General features: G+C 31.2%; 2 protein-coding genes across 2 annotated transcripts; one reads left to right on the top strand and one right to left on the bottom strand.

Moving 5' to 3' along the window:
- Nucleotides 1-489: 489 nt before the first annotated feature.
- LOC141664372 (cyclin-dependent kinase F-4) lies at nucleotides 490-7,127 on the top strand. Its single transcript, XM_074470311.1, has 18 exons — nucleotides 490-648; nucleotides 1,262-1,512; nucleotides 1,599-1,649; nucleotides 1,747-2,316; nucleotides 2,393-2,471; nucleotides 2,584-2,652; nucleotides 2,730-2,819; nucleotides 2,905-3,043; nucleotides 3,926-4,028; nucleotides 4,107-4,159; nucleotides 4,249-4,315; nucleotides 4,636-4,744; nucleotides 5,114-5,179; nucleotides 5,298-5,366; nucleotides 5,456-5,660; nucleotides 6,070-6,101; nucleotides 6,249-6,330; nucleotides 6,742-7,127. The coding sequence occupies exons 4-18, from the start codon at nucleotides 2,309-2,311 to the stop codon at nucleotides 6,942-6,944; spliced, it is 1,374 nt and encodes a 457-aa protein (XP_074326412.1). The 5' UTR covers nucleotides 490-648; nucleotides 1,262-1,512; nucleotides 1,599-1,649; nucleotides 1,747-2,308; the 3' UTR covers nucleotides 6,945-7,127.
- A 4,207-nt stretch (nucleotides 7,128-11,334) lies between these two features.
- On the bottom strand, nucleotides 11,335-14,679 carry LOC141663991 (uncharacterized). Its single transcript, XM_074469847.1, has 5 exons — nucleotides 14,225-14,679; nucleotides 12,735-12,830; nucleotides 12,603-12,651; nucleotides 12,249-12,376; nucleotides 11,335-11,627 (listed from the first exon to the last, which is right to left on the bottom strand). The coding sequence occupies exons 1-4, from the start codon at nucleotides 14,615-14,617 to the stop codon at nucleotides 12,282-12,284; spliced, it is 633 nt and encodes a 210-aa protein (XP_074325948.1). The 5' UTR covers nucleotides 14,618-14,679; the 3' UTR covers nucleotides 11,335-11,627; nucleotides 12,249-12,281.
- Nucleotides 14,680-18,452: the final 3,773 nt, after the last annotated feature.

Raw genomic sequence — 18,452 nt, 5'->3', positions numbered from 1 at the left:
AAAAATAAGAAATTGACATCGGCAAAAAAAGGTGAAGGATAATAGGTGTAGTTAAACTAATCTTGCAGTCATGGATATGTCCAACACTCGAAACCTGATCTAATGTGTTCGAGAGGCCTTCGACACATAAAAGAAAGAAAAAAGATCTCAGTCCTCTTTTCGGAAAGATTGACCCAATAGAAGATCCGTTTAACCAGAAAATGTAGACATTATCTTGACACACATCATAATCCAGTCGACCCATCACCTGCATTCTATATCGGAGAAACTTTCAATTGACTCGATCAGGAAACACCTTATCTTTACAATTGAAAATATATTTTATTCGAAGAGATTATTCATTTATCAAATATTTATTCATCGAGACAATTACCCCAAAATTTGTACTACAATAAATTTTCTCACAAAGTAGAATACCACAAAAACCACGTGTGTAATAAAGATGGGCTGTTTTTAGGGGGCAAAGCTGTCAGAGAAAGGAATCATCATCCATTATACATACAGGCGGTCTATATATACACGAAAAAATTGGTGGGGGTAGGCGGTGCTTAGTTTTGACAAACACAAATATCAATACAAGGAGAGAGAGATAGAGATATTTTTATAATTAGAAGAAGTAGCTCTGGAGTCATGTTTTAAATATCATCGGTAATTTTACACATACTTTTTCTCATCAACATCATGTTTATTGCTTTGCTTAATTTATGAATATTCATGTTTATTTGCTTTGAAATTCATGTATTTGACTTTCAATTCAGATTTAGGCCTTTTTTTATTATTGTTTCGATTGATGAATTGATTATATCTTATTAGGAGCTCTTATTTCTAGGGTTTCTGTTGGTTTATGGTGTTATCTTTATTGTATTTCATTGTTTTTATAGGTCCTGCTTTAGTATGTGTTACCTCTTCCGCTGAGATTATCATGGGTTGTGCAATTTAAATGCTCTTCCTTTAAAGCTTTAGTTCTGCTATGCAACCAGATGTAAATTCATTTGAGAACAGATTGGGTGGTATGAATTTGATATATATAGATATAGATGATGTGGCGCTTCTAAGACAACCAATATCCCTTTGCCTTAAATACCATAGGATTAGGACGAATTCGATTTACCTATTCTCAGTTTACATGTAACTGAAACAATATTTGGTATACATTTAAAATTTGGTTGGTATTGCACAGAATGTCATGAATGTGTTTCTTTCCCAGGATAGGACCGTGGGATCTTTGACAGATGTTTAATTGTTCATATTGTGGTTACAGGTTTGATCAGGTGTCCATTCAAAAGTATTAATCTCCTCGAAGACATGGAGAAAGTATGCACATGGTCAGATTGTTTCCGGGATCGAGTCTTTCATTCCAGGAACTGCTTGATTGGCGTTTTCTCAACCTTAGAGACTTCTTTTATGTTTTCTTCGTTAATTGCACATAGTGATCAGACTTTTAATCAGTACGGAAGGCGTGATGCGATTTTCTTCTAAGATAGGTGTTCAGTTTTTAGCTTGCATGTACAAGTAAGTTGATCATACTTAGTTTTGAAGATTGGGATATACTGTTCTACTATTATTGACCATTTTCTTATTAATATTTTGGATGCTAGTGCTTTGCTGGTAAACAGTGATTCAACATCCTTCAGAGATCGTATTCTGGGGTACAACTTTAACTTATTTGTTCATTGTGCCTTCATTTGTCAGTCTGTTGAAATTTCGAAGATAGTTCTAACTTCTATGCAATTTTTTTGATCACAGGGCTCAAGTCTGCAATTGCATGAAAAATATCGAGCACTTAGCCAACTATTAGAAGAACTTGGTCCACTGTGATTGTCTTAAGAATTAACTTATACTCCTCCTCAACTTTAGACCTACCATATATGTTGACGGTAGATCTGGGATCAGATTGAGTATATTATAGTGAAGTTTGATGATGGCAAATTTGTGATAGCTGGTTCCAATATAGGAGTCCCATCTACTGTGTAGTATTATGCTTGGCTTTTTCTTTACTGGTGTCGCAATGATCTCTGGTTCTAGACTCTTTGCTTCTTGTGCCTGATACTTCCTGGAAGCCAGTAGTAGCTATATCTAGAGAATAAGGTTATGGTACCTGTCTATCGAATGCTTCTAGTTTTGTGTTCATGCCTGGACATGGGAGAAAAATTAGCAGTGCATTCAGTTGTATAAGTTTGGCTGTTAGGTAGGTATACACTTAAGTGAAATTGGCAGTAGTTACCTAGTAGAAAAAAACCATAAGTTTTGTCTATCTCCTCATTCTTTCCATTTAAATAAGAGGTTGATAGCAGCTGAAATCGTACAAATGGAAAGGTGAGTCTTGACTTTTTATATTTATTCGGAAATTTCTGCACTTGCTTTAGATTAATTATATCAATATCGGGTCTAGGTACAATATAATTAAGGAAGTTGGCAGTGGAACGTTTGGAAGTGTTTGGAAAGCTATGAATAAACAAACTGGTGAAATTGTAAGTGTCTTTATGGAACTGATTGAAGTTCTTAAATATGGCTTTGGAAGAAAGCCCTGTGATGGTGCAACCAGGGTATGTACTGCCTTGTTTAACGGCTTATGTTTTACAGGTCGCAATTAAAAAAATGAAGAAAAAATACTATTCATGGGAAGAATGCATTAACCTGAGAGAAGTCAAGGTAAAAGAATTCATTCTTTAATTTACAGTCAGACTCTCTTTCATTCAATTGAACTAATATAGCTTCTTTATTGGCAGTCGCTTCGGAAAATGAGCCATTCTAATATTGTGAAGCTCAAGGAAGTAATAAGAGAAAATGACATCTTGTACTTTGTGTTTGAATACATGGTAATTGAAATTATCTTATCTTCCTTATTTATTATCACGTGGTTGTCTTTTAAAGTTGATAAGAGACATATTATATCTCTTTTAGGAGTGCAATCTCTACGAACTTATGAAGGACAGGCGAAAACTTTTCTCAGAAGCTGAAGTAAGAAATTGGTGCTTCCAAGTATTTCAGGGTCTTGCTTATATGCAACAGCGTGGATATTTTCACCGGGATCTCAAGCCAGGTGACCGTTATACTTTATCTAGTGAACTAGACTAGTACCTGTTATGGATAAAATGCAACAGGCTACCTTTCTTACTTGCAAACATTATTTAATGCCTAATTTCCTAGCAGGTTGATTAATTACATATTCAATTGAAAAGTTTTGTTTAGCTATGATATTTGATGCATGCATGACTCGCCTCCATATAAAAGATGATAGATGTGTGCAAGGAGGACTATGTGTGGAGGAGAACAGGGAAAATGTTTGAAATTAAAGGGAATAGGTCGAGAGGAATAATAACTCAATTAGGTGCGGAAAAAGGAACAAAGTGGATAAACCCTCAGTTCCTCACTAGTTCTAAAATTGATTTTCCTGATTTATCTATTATAGTCTGATGATAAGGGTAGTTCCGACAGATGACGTATGAAGGTATGGAATGAAGGAAGATATAGTTTAGAAATGTAATTGGTCGTAGTTGTGTTTTAGACATTTGAGTATTTTGAGTTGATTGAATCATCTACACAGTACTTACATTTCTCTTAATGCTGTAGTTTGTATAATGCTACTACATGTACATGCGATGCAACTGTGACTACATGTACATGCAATGCAACTGTCACTGGGTATATGCTTTAGTAGGTCTAGACAAATGTAAAAATATTGCGTCATCTATTAGGTTGGATCTGCTGAAGACTAATATCACGCATCTGGTTTTATCATATATTTAAGTTGCATAATGCATGTATTGTTCTTTCCTTTTATAAATTTTGGTACCTATCATACTTCTCTATATGTTGTTTAGCTTATGTCTTCAATGATTTGCTACTCAATTTTTTTTTATTAATTACCTCAATATCAATACTATCAGTTTGTTGAATTTTACATTTTCCACTTGACTGGCAGAAAACTTGCTAGTTTCTGAACACTTGATAAAAATTGCTGACTTCGGTCTAGCTCGTGAGATCAATTCTTTACCACCGTATACGGAGTATGTTTCAACACGTTGGTGAGTCCAAATGATTCCTCTTCTTGTTTCTAATTTTAGCCCTTCCTTTTTTTAGTGCTTAAGATTTATGTTTATCAGGTATCGAGCACCTGAAGTTCTGCTTAGTTCTCCAGAGTACGGTTCTGCAGTTGGTGAGTTACAGATAAAAAAACTACTTTTCACGAAGCTGTTGTAGAACATAACACTAAAGCATTATTTTGCATTTTGCCATGTGGGACAGATATGTGGGCTATGGGAGCAATCATAGCTGAGTTGTTAACTCTGCGCCCCCTTTTTCCAGGTTCAAGGTATAATGTTCGACTGTTTACTTTCTTATCATGATACTTGTGTAATGAAAAGTTTATTGAAAGCTTATTCGTGCTGACTTTCTAGTTTTCGACTTGTTTACGTTTTTGTTATGTAGTGAAGAATGTATTATATTTTTCTGATTAAATTCGGACAGGCAAAACCTGTGGAAGGTGTGTCGTGTGTGTGTCGTGACTCGTGTGTGTGCGTGTGTGTGAGGGAATGAAGGAATAGAATATCGGTGACTAGTTTGTACAGTGATATGTAAATCTTATCTCCCTGTTCTGTTACGTTTAGCTTGACATTATATTCTTATTTGCAGTGAAGCAGATGAAATTTACAAAATATGCAGTGTCATAGGCACCCCAACCAAAATTGAGTGGGCTAAAGGGCTTCAACTAGCAAGTGACGTCAACTATCAGTTTCCTAAGGTGATTTGGGATTCTTGCTCCCTGGTGCTGTTACTTAAGTCTTATTCTATAGAAACTAGCTTTTACCCAGTTCAAAGCACGGGTTCATTTATATTTGTTTTTACGTATTAACTTATACGGTTTAATTTATTTTTTTCAGTTCTTGGAGTTGATAATATAAACATTATATTTTAATATGTTATTAAAACTCTAAACCTTTATTAATATATATTAGATTTAAATTTTTTGTTAGAGATTATTGATCCCTCGATCCAGTACTTTAATATTATCCCTCGTACTCTTACTACATATCGGATATGATTGTTATGTCGCCCACAAGGGGTAGACTTTTTATTGACCATCTCTCATGCTTTTACCTTTCTTTTGAAGCTTGCCGGTGTTCCTCTTTCTGTACTTGTACCATCTGCAAGCAAGGATGCAATCAGCCTAATTACAGTAAGTGCTAGTTTTCTATTGTATAGTTTCCTCTGTCAGGACCTGTTTCCTGATTGATTTGTGTCAGAATCTTGTTTGCACCTCAATTTAACTTTCCGTCTCCTTTTGAAAATTTCAGGCACTGTGTTCCTGGGATCCTAGCAAGAGGCCAACAGCCTTGGAGGCTCTTCAGCATCCTTTCTTCCAGGTATGTATTTTATCTTTTGCTTGCAGAAATCATGATTATCAGTTTTCTTTGTTCCTTTGTTGTTACTAAAATAGAACTTATTTTGACAGAGTTGCTATTATGTTCCTCCGTCTCTTCGCTCCAAGCCTGCTGTTGTGAGGACTCCTCCATCAAATTTTTCTCCTCATTTCTCTCTACCAAAGAAGAATCTGCAGGTCCCTGATTTATATGGAGTAGCATCTGGAACTAGAGATTTTACGCAGCAGAAACCCTCAAGGAGATATAATGGAAATTTTTCATATTATAAGCCGCCAGGTATGTTCCCTCAGTCAGACCACATATATTTTCAGATGCACGTGATGTGAGTTCTGAATAATTATAGCAATGTCTACTTTGCATTACTATATGAAGATGAAATAATGTAATCTCCCTCTGTCCAACATTACAATTTAAAAACTTCCCCTCCTTCCTTTTAGGTGACAAGAAGAATTAGCTGTCTTGACTATGACCTTCAAAATAAATGCTACTCCTATAATGCAAGCAGAATACATGTATAATTCACGAAATAAATAATCCATGTCCTTCCCTTTGTTACTTGACCCCAACATAAATATACCTACCACTTCTCAACAGTGCCCTGTTTTTCTTGGAAAACTCATTCTCTTTACAAAGTAACCTTTTTCCTCTTAAACTTGGTCACTAACCTGATTTAATATTGCTACAGCTGCGCAACGGAAGTTGGAGATGGATTATCAGGTAATGGCCTTCTTCATACTATGCATTCAATTAGCCTTGGCCTTGGTTTTTTGCCAGGCCCGGGGAGTGAATAATAATTTATGACGCTCTTAATATATTTCTCTTTAACTTTTGTTTATAAATAAATAATTTGTATTGGATTTTTAGGCAAATAGATATTATAAAACTGTGAAGAACACTGAAGTGAAACAACCACCAAGATACCAACCACCTATGAAGAATAATTCCGGCAAGTTTCTGTCCTTGCTTTCTTTCTTCCATTTTTTGTCTTGCCATTCAGTATTTTTGAAGTAGGAGGTAGCTCGACATTCGACATTGAGGATATGCTAATGTAACTTATCTGGCATTTTCTCATGTGACCTTTAAAAGAGAATTAAGATGCTCTTTGGTTAATGGCTATGTTGCTGTTTATCTAGCTGACAATCCGCAAAGCGATAACAGTAACTATACGTTGACAGTCAAAATATGTTCTGTCAATATTGGATTGAATTCTTACTAATTGTCAAATTCTGTCATTATTGGATTGAATTCTTACTAATTTTATGCTTTGCTTGTTTAGTATACAGAAAGAGAACATGCATGGTGCATTTGTTTTATGCCAAATGCAGATACATGAAGTAAGACATTTTTTTTGTTGCAGCAACAGTTCATGCTTGGAAAGCACATGAAGTTTTTAATACAGCTGAGAAGTTGGCAAACATGACAATTGGTAAAAACACAGAGTCTCCTGGGAAACTACTACCACCACCTATGAAGGCTGGGGGATGGGAACCGAAGTCGGATCCTTTTCTTGGGAGATCTCAGGACTTCAATCATGGATACAGTAGGAAAGTGGCAGGCTGAAGAATAGCCATCTCAAGTTGTTTCGGCGGATGGAAGTTGTGCTTGTTTTTTTTACATTACTATGGAGATTTGGTTTTTATTCACAAAACTGATTGGAACCGTGTAACATTAAAAATATATTATGCTTACATGTGTTAATAATGATATTTGACGAGCTTGGACAAATTCCATTTTCTTGGTCCATTGTTGGCATCGTTTTCAGTTTTGTCCATGTCTGCGTGATCACAAAATTCTAAGAATGTAGACCAGAATATGGCATTTGCCGTTTGTACTGTTATTGACAAAAGGTCTTCTGATCATATACTCCCAATCTTTTTCGATTGTTTACATTTTTTAGAGTCATTTTCGATTGTTTACATTTTCTAGAGTCTTCGACACGCATTTTAAGGTGTTCTGTGTTTTTCTGTTTACAATTTTGTTTTTTTGAAAAAAAAATTAAAATATTCAACTTTTATTTTGGAAAAGAAAATTGTAAAACTTTTTATGCCCCTTTTCTCATTTCATAAATGTAAATAATTGGAAGGGAGTATATTTTTTAAAGCCCTGCAAGCCTTGAAACAGTGAAAATGATGGTGAAAAGGAAAGAGCTAATGTAATTTAAGCACAGTTTGACAACAGATAGTCGCACAAATGTATAAAAAGCTAACAGTGGTCTATAAATTTGATTAAGACCTATCTTTTGCTTATAATCAAATTAACTAGCATAATAACCCGTGTTAGACACGGGTCATTTTCTAGATTTTTTTGTACATCATATAATAATATTAATAAAATTCTTGATTATTTTTTTGTTGATAAATATTGTATAACGTCTAAAGCATATCAAATACAAGTTGAGTATCTATCAATGTGTATGATTTTCATGTAAAACATTAATAACGTTTATAATCTTTCAAATATATCTAATTAATCATAATACATATTTTCTTGTTTGTGTCGTGTAATTTGTATTTACTAAATGAATATAAGCAGGATAGTCACTGTACGTGTAAAATGAAAAGATTGAAGTTAATCCATCAAATATTGTCGATATGTTTATTAAAATAAACTAAAAATTAACATATATGTATATTATAGAGTCGAGTAAATTTTTTGAGTTTTGGTCAAATAAACCCGAAGTAATGAGATATTTTCTTACTAAAATTATTACTAAATTACAATTATCTTGCTTAATTTAAAAAGATTAGTAATGCATAATTAAAGTGGTTAAGACCTGCAATCGTAATATTCAACAAAATAGAATTTACACTAAAATTAATATGAGTTTATTTTTTATTAAGTTTATGTTGATTTATGGTGTGTTTGTTATTATTGTTGTTGACAGCAACATCAGCTTTTCGCTAAAAAATAGTTAAAAAACTGTTTGGTAAAATTCAAAAGCTGATTTCCGGAAAAGTGTTTTTGGCCTAAAAGCTGCTGTTAGAGAAAGTAATTCCCCCCATACGTTTGGAAAAAGCTGCTTTTCGGCTTTTGCGGGAAGCAGATGCTGATTTCACCATCAAACCTTACCAAAACCATTATCATTTTTAATGTTTTGCATCAAAACATATACATATCAAAAAAATTACCAAAGGGTCATCTGATTTGCACAACAACACTTTTTTCAACAGCACTTTTTCTAACAATACAACATTTTTTAACAGTAATCTCAAACAGAGCCTTAATATCATTGCTAATATCTTAATTCATTAATTAAAGTTGATCTCGGTAGTGTACTTAGTTTTTAATCCTCTCTATTATACAAAGTTAATTTTATAAGATGTCAGATAATTGTCAATTCATAAATTAAAATTGACATAATCTATTTAGTTTTCAACACATTGAAAAAAACTTAATTTAATCGATCATTCTTATTTTAAAAACATAAAAGACTTTTGTTATTTTCTTCTAGTATATATATCAATAACTCTGAAATACACTATTAAAATTGAATCTTTTATTATTGGTAAAGATAAAGTCACGTGTGTGTATGTAAATTATTATTTATTATATTTTTGAGTAAATTATACTGGTCTCGTTTATTTATATGCTAGATATCTTGGTCATGTATATATCTAATTATTATTCAGTAAATTATTCAAATAACATGTATTTATGATTATTAAAAAATTATAATTATCTAATAAATAAATTACAATTATTTGTATATTGTAGTCGTAGTAACACTAACAATCAAACAATATCTATTTTTACTCAACAGAGCATCAGTCATGGATGTGACATAAAAATAACTCATATATCGTAAAGACTAATTACTCATATTCAGAATTTTTTTTTCTCAAGAATCTGAAAATAAATTTGTACTAATATTATCATTCAAATCATTTTGAAGTTTCTTTCATTTATGATTCTAATATATCTTTTTATGGTAACTTGATAACATTGCATATTATTTTTCTAAAATTAAATATTTTCAATTTGATGATTTTTTTAAAATATTAGTTGAACTTGTTAATCCTTTCAAAATATCGACTAATATTAATTTTTTTTATTTAGATAGCATAAATGGATTAAATTAAATAGTACAATAAATTATAGTTTTAACCTTTTTTCAAATAATTCAAAATAGCTGTACAATATTTTTCAACACTAATTTTTTTTTAAATTTATTATTGCGAATTTTAAATATTTTTTTCAAAATATTGAATTCTATAATTTTTTAATTTTCTTATATATATATATATAAGTTAAATTCTATGGAGTCATTGTTTTTAGTTGAGTACGGGGGTCCATATTTGTTCTGCAAGTAAAATAATATAAAATATTTTGTAAAACGTATTATAATGTGAATCATGTTCCACAAATATCACTATTTTAATAAATATATTGCAAATCTCATACATTTGACAAGTTGAACACTGCGGAACATATGATTTTATAGAACATGATCAGTTTGAAAAAGATACATATTCAAGTTATAGAATACATAAGTATTCAACTTGCTGAACATTAATAACACACGTGTATATCATGTAATTTATTATTTTAGTTTTTAAATTATTAGAAACATAAAACTTGAACCTTGGATTGTAATATAAAGTTAGGATTTTGGACTCCGGAACTCCACAAAAAAATATAGGGACTTTATGTACATGATTACTTATAATAACTATATCAAATTGAATATTATAAAATTTAGGATTTCTCTCACAAATATTTAAATTATAAATATATCTTTGATTAAATAATGCAATAAATAAACTATTTTTTATGAAGAAGTATCAAATGTCTTACCATTTTTCAAATAACTTGTTAATAAAAAATTATTAATTTTACTTTATTGTTGTAGTTTAATTTTTTCTAAAGAGAATGAAAAAAATAGGATTTTAGTAGCACCTCTTTATAAATTCACCACATTGAATAACATTTTGAACCTAATTTTTTTAAAGTGAAATATTAATAAATAAATCGATTTAGTATATCTTCGTAGTTTTAACGGAGATTGTGACATGTCATGTCAAATTTTGAATATATTTAAATATTGGATCAAGTTCCAGATGTAATAATGTAAAACCACTTAGTAATTTTTATACATAATATCAATTGACTTGATCGTATAAATACCTCAAAAATTTTAATTTATATTAATATAAGATATTATAAAATTTATTTTTATTGGTAAGATATTCTCGTCGAACTCGTAATTTAAATTTATTAAACCTAGATAGTGATGATGTATTTTCGGCTGGGTAATGTAGTCAAATTTCGATTATTTTTTTCAAAATGGGTAAAATTCTAATTTTGAAGCTAGTAATTTTGATACATATTTTCAATTGACTTATTCAATAAAGACCTCAAAGATATTAATTTTTACCAACATAAGATATCACAAAACTTTTTTTTTGTTGGTAAGATTTTCTAGTCGAACTCGTAATTTAAGTTAAACCTAGGTAGTGACGTGATATTTATGGACAAGTCATTTAGTCAAATTTCGAGTATTTTTTGAAAAATGGGTCAAATTCTGATTTGAATTCTGAATAAATTGAAATACGCTAATTATAACTTATCTAAATATGTAGTACACATATATATTATTTATATAAGTGTATCTCTTTTCAACATATAAAAAAATTAATTATATGTACAATTTATTTTTTTTATTTAAAATGTACGAGAAATACTTTTTAAATTAAAAATTGTTTAATAAATAAGAGAATAATCCGTTTATGTAATATGCTTAACTTTATATCTCAAATTCAATTGTTCAAAATTAATTTTACAAATATTTTAATAATCATGTTTAAAGTTAAATAAATTGTCGTTATTTATGACACATGTATATGATAAAAAAAACTTAAGTAACAGTAACAGTTGTGCAGTGATAAAGTAATGTGTTTGCAAAGGTAAAGATTAGAGTTCAATTCCTTCCAACAGATATATAGAAGAGATGTAAAAATTAGTACTTTGTAAAATATGTATTTATGATGGACAATAATCCAGTAATAATAGATACACGTGTGAGATCATTAAGTTTCAACAAGGCAAAAGATTAGGTATTTGGCAACATGCATACTAGGAATCCTTTAAGATAGTAAAAACAACTTTACTTTATAATTTTCTAAAATGCAACAAATAGCTTAAACTAAATTCTTCAGTCACTCGTTCTGAGTTTAAAGCAACATCTATGCAAAGTGGAACAAATAGCTGGAGATGTTTAACTGTTGTTCTCTTCTACAATTTGTCCTGAAACAATCACCACTAATCAGGCCAATGAAGAATGAGAAATCATATTATGTAGATTTGAAAATTCATCATAGTATACTTGAACCACATCGGGCAGATTTATCTTGAGGCAAAATATAGCCAAAAAGAAGGATGGATGCAACTCCATCTTAAAGTATGTATGTATTAGTTTTGTCCATTTACAAAAATAATAGTACAGCCACCAATCTGCACTGTGATAAACATGCATACTACATTAAACACTGATCCACCAAAAGTAGGAAAATAGAGACCACTAACCAGGTTTTTCCTATAATAATTGCAGTCCACTGTATGATTTGACACTAGTTCATTTTGTTCAAAGCAAATAAGCTCTGCAGCTGTGTTTTTCTGGTTAAATTGCTATAAATCAACAGGTAAAACATCTAATTACTTTAAATGAGGGTCATTCTTAGTCGACACAGAAATTCAGAAGCATAACCCGGGAAGGGTGGAAAGTAAGACCTTTAGGTACAATGTGAATACAGAAAATGAAGATAAATAAGTGCTGTATCCACAAGCAAATAATGACTGCAAAATATACAAGGATTTGACAGGAATATGAGAGAGAAAAATTGCATTAAGAAAGGAAAGGTTTCTCACCAGAAGACTCAAATCAGATTGGCAGTGGGCATGCTATACCAAACTTGATGCTTTACCATAACGGCTCCGAAGACTTTGAACAGATTTCTCCAAGGAACTGGCAAGCTCGGGAATAGATGTTTTGCACACTGAAACATAACATCGATTAAACGTGTAGTCTACACTATAAGGTGCTAATGTTTTTACGTTTATCTTGTTAGTCAAGTAATTCTACTACATAAACCAAATAGTATTTAGATATCCACTTCGGTAGTTGGGATCTTTAGATCACAAATGATCAGAAGTTAGTTTAAACAAAGTGTATTACAATTCCATTTATGCATCTCCTTTAAAGATAAGTGGAGGCATATGTACCACGAGATGCAGTGGCCTGTGCTTCAGCTATGAACTCCATATATGATGCCTGAACAGACACATTAAAATTGTTACAAATGTGTAAAGATCATAAAGATACATAGTTAAACAATGAAACTGATAACAGATTACCTTCATTGCTTCCTGGCTTTCACTTATCTGCTCATTAATCTTCTTGTACTCCTTTTCAGCTTCATCCATAGCTTGCTGACATCCTTGTGTTTGAATCTGTTGATATTCGAAGCCAACAAACAGCTAAATATGGCAACAATATGGCACCTTTTCTTTAGTTATAGCAGTATTCAACAATTAACAAAGTCATGACATAGTCACATTTTCTCCGAGTAATAAATTAATAAAAGAAGCTTTATTATATAAGAGGTAAACAAACATCAACAGACACATACTGAAACTACTATAAGAAAGCTAAGCATAGAAGAGATGCCTTTTAATTGCTCATGAAATCACTAGCTAGTTCGGATCAAAAAACCAAAGCCCTTTTTAAGGTAATATCAACATAAATAGCTGGCCACTTAACTTCCACAGATAATTTCTGCCTTCATTTTGTAGTAAACTTAATGTCACCTCGCCGAAGAAGATGGTACAACTTCTCGTCTCAGTTGGGCTATAGCCACTGAAATATGTAACTTAATCTAAAAGCCACCAGAAGCCAAAGGAAATCCTTGTAAACAAGGACACAGAATTTCCATTTAATATTTTGGACATTCAGTGATCCAGAAACTCCTGAATTGGTCTGTTTCATGCGAATCAGACCAGTAATTTTCACCTTAAAAAACGTTGCAATGAAATGTTAATATAACTTAGTAACCTACATATAAAATATACAGATATACTAAATTTGTGGATTTCGGCAGATTCGTGTAAAAAATCCTATCAAATTTAATTGCTTCAAGTAATAGACGTTCAAGAGCAGCATTTTCATCTGATCAATTATACTGTTATAGCTTGCGAACTTACAGAAGTGAAAACTCCAATAAAACACATTATGAATGCCTAAAATGACAGCTATAACACTGCTTCAAGTAATAGACGTTCAAGAGCAGCATTTTCATCTGATCGATTATACTGTTATAGCTTGTGAACTAACAGAAACAGAAGTGAAAACTCCAACAAAACACATTATGAATGCCTAAAATGACAAGTTATAACACTGAACAATCAAGTTAAGAAGGAATAAACTTACAATACATAGATCATCATGCAAAATTTATCTAATCATTATGGATCAGCCTGATTTAGCCCTGACACCTAATTTCGCCTCAAGCGTATAAACACTTAACGCTTCATTTTTGGTTAAAACACATTTCGACACATAAAACTATCATCACGCTGATCTCTGCATATATGCAGAGTTATTCAGAAATCATTACAGAAATATCATTAGATTCTCAGCTCAGGTAATACAGAATATAATAAAACTGTTCTAGATTAGCTCAAACAAACACAAGTTACACAACCTAGTAAAACATAATTGAACAAGCAAATTGAAATTGCGATAATTAACCAAACGGTCAGCAAAACTATTCTAAATATGAATTCAAAGCTCTTAAATACAGGCAATTACTGGTACAGAGAGAGAGAGAGAGAGAGAGAGAGAGGACCTTGAGTCGTTTATGGAGACGAGAGTGAAAAGCCTCAACATCCTTAACAAAATCAGAGTGCGATCGTTCGAATTGCCGCTTCACCGCTTCCAATCGAGAGGACGCCAAAGCCTTGAGATCCGCGATCGAGCTAGGATTGTTCACCTCCGATGCTGCTCCAGTAGGCACCGAAGCAGCAGCAGCAGCAGAGATCTTATTGCTGACGTCATTTCTCTTAGACTTCTTAGAAGATGAGGTAGCTTTAGTAGCACTAGTCGTAGGAATGTTGAAGGTGTTGAGATTGAAAGAGAATTTGACCGGAGGTGAGTCGGTCAACGACGGATCTGGACTCGCCGCCGTCGGCGATGATAGAAAATCAGGCGCTGCTGTTTTTTTGGTTCCTCTGGTTTTCATCTTTTCAAAATTTGAAACTTTGGAAAGGGGAAGTGGCGGTGATTTACGAAAAGATGAGGGCAGAGCGTATTTATAATGGTTGGCCAGCTGGGCTTTTTTGAGTATCCTTATTTACAAAGGGTACACGATGCGAATCACTTCATTTGGAGGGGGGAAATTAATTCAAATTATAACTTGTAATTTTTTAAAATTTTTATCCAAAACTAAATTATTGTTAAATAAAAATCAATCATATTTATCCACTTAATTGTAATTGGTTATGGTTTAACTTCACGAACCTCTAAAATAATACAAAAAAAAATTAACTTTAATAAATTTTACATTTGCGAAATAAATTATAAGACCTCAACTCGAAATACATCTCTTATTATTTAAAATTGTGCATAATGTTACCGTGATAAAGTAAGTGTAATAAGCAACATTGAAGTGTCTTATATGTGTGTATATTTATTATATATATATATAATAAAAATATATTAATTTATATAACGTGCATTTGGTCGATTGTAATTTTATGATTTTTTTTAAAAATATGATTTTGTAAACAAATCACAAATTAACGACTATTTTAAACTACATCCATGATCATTCGTATTTTGCGATTATTCGTAATATGCGAATCGGTTGCGGATGATCATTGCAGTTAATATGATTGAGCAAATTGAATATAGAATTCTAACCGTAAATAATACCATATCTTATTCAAATATTTTAAAAGTGTACGAAAAAATTAGGTATTTATGTGTAAGAAAATATAGGTAATTATGTGTAAAACTAAAATATCATTTTTGAGTAAATTGTAAAATACTAGTTATATTACCCGTGCTACGCACACGGAGTTTAGTTATATACGATTTTTTTTAAAAATTTAAAGATATATATTCATGAAGTTGCGATTTTGTGTACCAACACTTTTATACCAATATCATCATTTGTAAACACTAACAACGAATCATTCGATAACGTCTCTTCCCTTATTATGTCTTTGATAAATAAATGGTATAATATTGTAGTCAAATAGTATGAAGAGTTCTATTTTTTGTATATAGTTTAAGCACGTTTATAGTTTAAACATTAACCACATAACGGAAAGGATGATAATCAAATTATAGAATAAACTACCTGCCATTAAAAATTATTGGTCCATTAATTTAAAAATTTACAAAAACATAAAGAACATCCAAAAGTTTCTAACATGGTTTTTGATAAACATTCTTTAAAACATGTTCTCAGAATGAGGAGATAATCAACATATTCTTTAAAGACGCATCACAACATTCGTGTAACATGACTGTTGAAATAAAAAAAAACTAAATAAAATTGATAACTACCATTCGGTTATTCTAAATTGTGGTGACTGTTTAAGTGATTAGAAAAGAATTGCCCCAAAACTACTGGACATACTCACACGTATATATACTTTTGGGTATTTTTTTACATTTAGATGTATACTACAGATTATAAAATGGACTTCACGAAGTGAAAAGAGGAAGAGATGGTCAGGCATAAAGAATGTAGCGGAGCAAGAGTTACAAAATTTGGCTATAACGTGCACATACTTCAATAATGACATGGAAGAAGCAAAGATTTTATACTCAGAGATGTATGCTACAATGGAAAACAGACAATCTGAATTGTTTGCCCATTCCGTTGGCCTTGAGGAAAAATTCAAGTAATATTTAAATGTGTATCTGATTTTATGATTTGTATTGCTTTATATTACAAATTGAATGGAATTAGTTTCAATGTTTCACAACAAAATAGAAAATACTCTGAAGAATGGATCAAGAAAAAAATATGGAAAATCATCACAAAGTAGTACTGAAATTCCACATTCTTATACAGGGAATTCACTCAGATTCCTAGGTGATACGTCCACATCTATACGTGGTCATGAGAAAAATTTCAAACGGAACACGGAAGAAATGATAAGTGCATTTCAAAAGTTTGGAGATGGGTGAAAAGAACATCTTAATAATTTGAATGCTCGTGCTGATATATTGATTGAAGAAAGTGGAAAGTTTCGCATATTATTAGATGATTATACTCGAAATATATAAATTTTGTTCCAGTCGATATGTTGTGATAATGTATTATAATTGTTCAAGTTGGAGGACAGTAATAAACGCTTTATGCAAAAAAAATATAAATAAGAATGATTGTTTATGTTGGATTACTATCATGTTATGTTTACTGTAGATGATTAAAAAGATATATATACATTGAACAACAATTTATGCAGTTTATTCTATTTACAAACATGTTTTCCCTACATGATCTACATAGATCACATTTACATAAATTGAAAGATTTTTATACTTGCACAACCTGACCATCGTTTGCTGGTTCGGGATCATTAATTTCAAAGTCTTGAAATCTTGCTTGCTCTGGCCCAATACCTAAATCAATGTTTAGGAAATTTTGTATATCTGCAACAGGCCTATCAAATATTTGAAGGTCATGCGAATCCTGTCTGCCAAGTGTTTCCAAACGACGTGCAACTGCATTCCTATGAGGGTGAACCAAATTAAGTTCATAACAGATATTCTTATCATTAAGCCTTGAAATAATAAGTCTAAAAATTTGTCTAGTATGTGGTTTAATTCCTTCTTCTTTGTAATATTTGCATTCGCGATATGCTTGTATATTGTCGGTTTCAATGATAACCTGTTCGTAAGAATCCGGGAATGCACAACGCATGCCTAATAGAATAGCCCATAATGCACTATTCAAGTTTGTAAGTCTTGGAATTGTGCCATAAGTCAGTCTGAGAAGATGACCCCCTGCGTCTCTTATAACAACACCAATACCGTTTTTATTATCGCCTTTAGGAATATTTTGACTAAACTCACTATGCACATTGATCTTCACCCAACCATTAGGAGAAAATTGCCATACACGCTCAACATATTTCATTCTTCTTAAATGTATAACACAACAGTTATCTGTTTATGGGTATAACTTGATTATATGAGATATTATAAAATGATTCATGCTAATATATAAAGAAAAGAATTCAAGAGATGTGTCTGCTCCAAATAGTTGTAGAGTTTGAAATAACTAAAAAAATAAATAGAAGAGTTGAGAAGATGTGTCTATTCCAAATAGTTGTGGAATTTTAAATAACTAAAACTATTGGAACAGTTTAGACTGCAATATTGTTTAAAAATGTGTCCAAAAGAGAATTAATATGTGGAAAAAATTATATAAATAACTTCTAATTTTTCGCACATGATTTAAGCAATTGATACGTATAGTATTACATTAGACATACAACTTTAAAATATATGGTTCATAGGCTATGTTATCGAATATAAATTATATATTGTAGAAGATTATATTATGTAAAATTAAACTACATATGATGAAAACTAAGGTAAGATTTAAATACATATACAACTATATTGAAACTTTTATATTAAAAGTTTAATAAAACAATATCTATTAATAATAATAATAATAGTTTATTAATAGTTGTCTTTATTAGAACTGATATAATATCTATTATAATAGTTTATGAATTAGTTATTGTGATTTACTTTCTTTTTTAAAAATTAAATAAGTTTGTTTAGTACCAATTTATTAATTATTTAGAACAAACTTCGTTTATCCAAATTTCAAACCGGCAATGGTATATGTGCTTGGAAATTGTGATCACAATATATGTAAATTAATACAACTATATATAAATATCAAAGTAATGAATTCCACCCAAATAATGGTAAGCTTTAAACCAAAATTACATTATAATTGATCTGTGCCTCATAGTTCATATCTGGCATTATGAAACATATTACACCCACCCTCTAGTGATGTTAGATTAGCCAGTGCACCA

The sequence above is a fragment of the Apium graveolens genome, chromosome 6 (assembly GCF_009905375.1).
Source record: "Apium graveolens cultivar Ventura chromosome 6, ASM990537v1, whole genome shotgun sequence".
NCBI classification, from domain to species: Eukaryota; Viridiplantae; Streptophyta; class Magnoliopsida; order Apiales; family Apiaceae; genus Apium; species Apium graveolens.
The sequence above is the reverse complement of the archived record's forward strand: the minus strand, read 5'-3'. Positions and strand labels throughout refer to the sequence as shown.

Bases quoted from the DNA above. Each gene is read 5' to 3' on its own strand.
- LOC141663991 (XM_074469847.1), bottom strand. From the start codon at position 14,617: ATGAAAACCAGAGGAACCAAAAAAACAGCAGCGCCTGATTTTCTATCA. The intron at 12,831-14,224 runs GTCCTCTCTCTC...GAATATCAACAG, and splicing joins GTCTCCATAAACGACTCAAG to ATTCAAACACAAGGATGTCA. The intron at 12,377-12,602 runs GTACATATGCCT...GTTATGTTTCAG, and splicing joins ACAGGCCACTGCATCTCGTG to TGTGCAAAACATCTATTCCC.
- LOC141664372 (XM_074470311.1), top strand. The intron at 2,472-2,583 runs GTAAGTGTCTTT...TATGTTTTACAG, and splicing joins ATAAACAAACTGGTGAAATT to GTCGCAATTAAAAAAATGAA. The intron at 6,331-6,741 runs GCAAGTTTCTGT...TTTTTGTTGCAG, and splicing joins ACCTATGAAGAATAATTCCG to CAACAGTTCATGCTTGGAAA.